This window comes from Salvia splendens, chromosome 8 (genome assembly GCF_004379255.2).
Source record: "Salvia splendens isolate huo1 chromosome 8, SspV2, whole genome shotgun sequence".
NCBI classification, from domain to species: domain Eukaryota; kingdom Viridiplantae; phylum Streptophyta; class Magnoliopsida; order Lamiales; family Lamiaceae; genus Salvia; species Salvia splendens.
Window position 1 is genome coordinate 12,545,076 of NC_056039.1, and position 6,594 is coordinate 12,551,669.

The 6,594-nt window shown below is 29.7% G+C and overlaps 1 protein-coding gene across 1 annotated transcript; it reads left to right on the forward strand.

Moving 5' to 3' along the window:
* Positions 1-216: 216 nt before the first annotated feature.
* LOC121745771 lies at positions 217-645 on the forward strand. The gene has a single exon (XM_042139726.1). It carries the CDS (start codon positions 217-219, stop codon positions 643-645), a length of 429 nt encoding a protein of 142 aa, XP_041995660.1.
* The last annotated feature ends 5,949 nt before the right edge of the window (positions 646-6,594 follow it).

Here is a 6,594-nt window from a genome sequence, read left to right on the forward strand (position 1 = left end):
CAAAGACAATGAGTTATAAAGAGAGATTAATTATCCCTGTGCATATAGTATTTTTTTTAAATTGAAATTAAGTACAATTTCGTGTGTCACCTTCCAGCCTCTTTGCCCTTTAAATACCACTATCATCCACCTCAATTTACTCACCCTCAAACAATCATACTCCACCTACCTTTCTCTCCATACCAACATCAAAAAATCAAAATCCATCAACAAAAAATGGAGCAAAATGGAGCCAAAAAAATATGGAAAATAATGCGAGTGGTATACTTCATGCTGAGAAAAGGCATTACAAAGGGAAAACTATTAGCCCATCTCAACATGATGATGAAGCGCGGCAAAATCGCCAGCAAAGCCGCCATACACAATCTCATGTTCCACCACAGCAGGCGCAGGAGCTCTCACCCCGCCTTCGACAGCGACACGATGGCGGAGATTTTCAGCAGCGCGGTCGCGTCGCCCGCGCTGCCCTGGTTCGGGCCGAGCCCGTTGGTGAGGCAGCTGCGGATCACGGACTCTCCGTTCCCGGTGACGGATGCGGAAGCTGAAGCAGATAATTTTGTTGATGAAGCTGCCGAGGAGTTTATAGCTAAGTTTTATGACGATTTGAAGCGGCAGAATTCCAGCATGTTTTTGGAGTATTATTGAGTTTTGTTTCCGCTGTTTTTTGAGAATTTGGGGAAGAAGACTGTGTTTTTGGTAGTAATAGGAATGCTTGTTGAGTTGTGGATAAATAATTTCTATGGAGATGTATGAATAACATGAAAATTATTGCACGTTTAATAATCGGTGGAATAAATTTACTTGTAAAGTAAAATTTGGTGGTCATGGTTGGTAAGATGGAATAGAATGAAATGGCGGGAAAATGGTATGTGATTCCTACTTCCATTTTATTCATTTACTTGGTGTGATGGAATGAAAGAGTGAATTCATGAAAATGCAAAGGAAATCCAAAAAAAATGGCATTTCGTTCCTATCTTCGTCTCATTCCACTATTGTTCCATTTCATCATACCAAGAATGATCTAATTAGTTCCCTTTTTCTACTTCCTCCGTTCCATGTTAGTTGAGTCATTTTACTATTTTGGGGAGTTTTAAGTTTAGACGAGTCATTTTTATTTTTGATAAAAAATAACCATCTCTCTTACTTTATTCACCATCCACTTAACACAATATTTTTAATCTTCGTGTAGAAAAGAAATACCTCAATTGAGGAACGGAGGGAGTATAACAAACCTAGCTACATAACCTGTTATTAGCATGAATTTTTTTTGCGATGCAGCGTCCCCTCCCTCTCCAATATACCCTTCATTCCACTTTAAGTGGACCATTTCTAATTCAGCACGGAATTTTATATACTATTGTTTTGTAATTAAATAGAGAGAATAAAGTAGGTAAGGAAAAAGCATAGAGAAAGATGTTTCTATATTAGAATGTGACATTTAGAGTAACATTATTTTAACTACTATCATTCTTTTTCTCTCTCTTATTTTACTAATTATATATTAATTCTCGTGTAGTCCTAAATGTTCCTATTTTATGGGATGGGAGAGTAAGTCAGATTTACCATAATAATTACTAATAATTATTGGAATGATACTCATAAAATGGAATAATGACGTTTTCATAATAATAATTTTGTATTAAATTAAAAATGATACAGGGTATTTTTTTATTTGAAAAAAATAATATATTATCTTCATATATAATTATATTTAATCGATTTAAAAAAATGTTATCTTCATTAATTATGTTGATCTTTAGTAATAATCGCTACAACAAAAAAATGGTTAAGAACATTTTTAATGCTATTAAGGATACTAATTTATGTGCCTAATTATACCATTAACGTTTCATAAAGTGTTATTGTTTTTGGTGTCCCAATTAAAATAAAAAGACACAAATGGAAGCATCCTTAAAAAATAAAAGATTAAGATAATTTGCTCGTAATTTAGAAACACTTTTTTTTATGTCTTAAATTATGATTATTTAAAAACAATTCAAACCCCAGTAAATTGTGTTTCAGTCAATTATAAAGGACTAAGAAACTTCATGAACGTGTATTACAGGTGAAATTGTACACGAGCGACTGAAGAGCTATTTTTATTCTAATTATACATATATAACTTTTTATTATAAGAGTGAACTACTCTTATAGTCCCTGATCTTGTCGAAAAATGCACCAATGATTCGTAAAAAAATTTTATAGCCTTTTTGGTCCCTAGAAATCACATTTTTTGTACCTGTAAGTCTTTTATACCCATGACCCATCTACATTTGAAAAATCCCGTAAATGTCATGGAGGGCATTTTTGGTATTTGGAAATCACATTTTTGGTACCTCTTCATTCTTGCAATTTTTTTGGACATATATAAAAGCATATTTTCGGGCTAAAAAATTTACCTTTTTGGTACTAGTTGATTTTATATTTTTACAACATAAAACATTTTCTTTTACATTATAATTCACTTAATTGTTTCAATAATTACTTGAATAACATATAGGTTGAGCTTTATAATAAAAAAAGTTACTTTAGTTTACTTTAATATTTTTATTAAAAATGTTTGCAAGAGTTCGCTTTAATTTACGGTAGGTATAATTCAATTAAATTTTAATTAATATACTTTAAAAATATTTTCTCACTATACTATATTTTAATTAACGTATTTAAAATATTTATTTTTCACTTAATATAGTAAGATTTAAATATTTAAGTAACATTTTTTAAGTAAAAAATTTATTATAGTGTATTATAGTACACTATAATATTTTTTCTTCTCAAATTTTAAAAAAAATTAATTAAATTTTTTATGTGAAAATAAATCACATGCAAAAAGAATTTTTTATAATTCACTTTAATGTTTTTATTAAAAAATTTACTATTAGATTTATTTTTTCTTCATATAGACTAAGTTTTATAATGAATAATATTTAATTTAAAAAAATAAATAAAGTGTAATTAAACTCTTTTAAAGTTGTATTTATTTTTAAACTCATAATGACAATAAACTATTTTAAGGAAATAAAAATATAAAAATAGTATACTAGTAATAGTATACTAGTATTTAAGGAGTAACTAAAAATGCAAAAATGGTATACTAATATTTAAAGTCTAAAATGCCCTCAAACATTAAAAATTTACATTTTTGGTATCTAGGGTTACTTTAGTCTTATTATATCAAAAATGCTATAAAATTTTTTTAAGGACTATTGATGCATTTTTCGACAAGATCGGGGACTATTAAGGTAGTTCACTCTTATTATAATTGAAGTTAACTTTTAATTCTATTTAATAGTGATGTAATTGAAGAGCTATAACTTCTAATAATACATACTCTTTACTATATAAAATTTTAAAAATCATCACCAACCATATTTATACGTGTCCATATAGTATATAAAATTTCAAAATTACGTGTAACTTAAACTTAAAGAATATCATATTAATTAGCATGCATACGTACAAAAACCATTATACCAAATGCAACAGCCGTGAAGATTTTGATTTTGAAAAATTCAATAAAATTCGCACAAGAATTTATTAAAATATACACGTAGGGTTGAATTACAGAAGCATCTAGAAATCCAATGTAAATGTCGATATCAATTACTATATTAATAATAATCTGTTATAATCATATCAGTGATTTGAGTATAATCACATGCATGTTAAACATTTTGGTCCCATTAAACCCAGATGGTCACAACTTTTATTTATATATTAAACCTAAGATCAATTTGGGGGTAATATTATGCCACATGCTCAGTTCCGAGCATTTGATAACTTTAGGTGTCTTTATCGATAGTCTCAATCCCAATTTAATAATTATAGAAAACAAATACTCAACTGTGACACATCTAATCTACGTAATGGATTTCTGATGATAACCATGAGCAAATATTATTCTTATGCATTTTTATTACTACAACAAGAAAACTAATCAGAGTTGGAATGCAGTTTAAATTTATCTAACTTCCATTATACGCTAATTTCATGTTATTCAGCACAGTAACCCTACTTCCCATCCATCAATCAATTGTGAATTGACATGATTTTATATTATAAAAGTCCTATATAAATCTTAAAAAAAAATCAATTCTACCGTTGAGTTTGGCCAATTAATACTCCCTCCGTCCCCCAATTTGAGTCACTCTTTTCCATTTTGGGCCGTCCCCCAATAAGAGTCACTCTTCCCACTTACCATTTTTGGACATCAAAATTACCCTTCATTACACCAAAAGTCAAAGGGGCCCCACATTTTACTACCTAACTCCATTTATTACACCACACATTCAAACTTTTCCTTAAAACTCGTGCCGAGTCAAAGAGTGACTCAAATTGGGGGACGGAGGGAGTATTATACTACTAAATGAGATTAAAATGTGATGCTATATAGAGAATATGAGTCAAAATCAGAACTCACAATTATAAATCATACTGATTAATTATGTGAAACTCTATAGTTTCTTTATTCGTCCATGCCATTTTGACTTCAATCACTTATTAAGTCATTTCTTAATATCTACGTCAACATCCTTTCCACAATTCACAGATCCCATCATAATACTTTTGTTCATTTTTCATTTCATGTATTTCTATTTATCGTAATTAAATTAACTATATACTTTAATTTAAAATATCAATTTCATTATAATTAGCATAATTAAAAGCCTAAAAAAGTTCCATTGTTGAAAACCAAAGATTGGACTCCATATTGTTCATCAACTTGTCTTAAAACTCTCTCGTCTCAATTTGATTGACCTTTTAGGACATCCTATTGGGTTGAGATGCATCCAGCAATAAGTCGATTTGATGTTCGATCACTCGAGTTGGTGGAAATTCATCAGGAATAAAATATCTATAAACATTTGCAAAACAAGTTTTAAAACACTAATTAAGAAGAATATCATGATTGGTGCTAAAATTCAACAAAAGTTATCCATCACACCATGAATAATGGGAGTAGTGTTAGTTAGTGTCATACTCGATCTCATAGATACATATAGAATTCCGCGGAAAGTCATATTTGATGAAAGTCGTATGTACGGCTTGGAGGGAGATCTTTCATATCTTTCGAGATCCACCCTACAATATGGGGTAAAAAAGCCAAAATAAGTGATTTTTGCCCTGTCCAAGGAAGAGATGACAAATACTCATAGAAATCATGTCACAAAGAATTTTATCCTCGAGCGCCAATTTTTAAGGGCACCTTATGATAAAATCTATGGGCTCCATTCTAAAATTAATTGCTGAAAGGAGAAGAGGCTTGTAAGACTTATATAGTAATTTCAGATCTATATGAACACTGATGAGAGATCGTTCGAAAATTCTCTAACATTGGGAGAGAACGACATTGGTGTCTTAGGTTTTCTTTGATGTTTTACATTTTGAATTTAATTTATATTTTAATTTTTTTTTTGTCATGCTATGATTTATAACATTGAACGAAAAATGCATAGATTAATTTTCATCGCAGGCCTAGTAAATGAATTAAGCTAAACATACGAACGAAATGGCCTCTACTCAATTTCAAGTAGAAGTAATTTTCACAAGGATTAAGCAATGTATATTCAGTATCAAACTCAATAAAATCGTGAATCCTACATGAGAGATACGTCATTCTAAAATTAGCATTTAATTTTTTTTATTAATCAAATCCACATTGTCTTATTTCCAAATTCATCCTATGAACTGTATATACAGCTTGATGGGATGATATGCCTTCAATTATTTAATTTAGGTGTTGGGAAATATGTAGCCACAAAATACTATACTAAGAAAATCGTCGACGGATTCGATCTATAAAACAAATGAATGAGAATCGAGCTATTTTACAAGCTTTCAAAAAATTTTATTTTCTATGATTGTTTTAGATCACTTGGGGGGATTTACGTAGCTAGAGCCTACAGTACTCATTATGATTAATTTATCCATTACTTGAATAAATTATATAGATTAACACAATCAATCAATTTTAATTGGTCACACACATTCACACGTGTGCGTATATACATTTTTTATATGTATGTATTACTATTATTTTCCATTCAAATCAATGAAATACTATTGACCCACATAGATAAAGCTGTCATAATTAGGTAGCATTAATAATTTATTCATAACTTGATCATTAAGACAGAGTTGGGGACCTTGATTACAAATTTACAACTCAAAGAGAGATTCACTTATGGATCTTGCGATTCTTGCCACACCACCACCAGTGACATTGTGTTTATATTTTGTGTTGCTATTATTTTACTATTGATTTTATTTACAAATTGATTACAAATTTACAACTCAAAGAGATTCACTTATGGATCTCGAATTCTTGCCACACCGCTAGTGACGCTATGCTTATATTTTCTATTGCTATTATTTTAGCATCTGTTAACATTTTCTAAATATTCAAATCATAGTTTAAAGTTTGTACAGTATACAGATTTTACATTTGATTACATCCCTACGGATTAATTTATACAATAAAATCAATAGTTTTGCTTTCTCCTTTTCTGCTTTATTAAAGCCAGTAAACCACTTTTGTACAATTATTTAGTTACTTAAAAACGACAATGTGATATTCTGTTCTAGTAAAAACAA

Coding starts and splice junctions, on each gene's coding strand:
- LOC121745771 (XM_042139726.1), top strand. CDS start 217: ATGGAGCAAAATGGAGCCAAAAAAATATGGAAAATAATGCGAGTGGTA.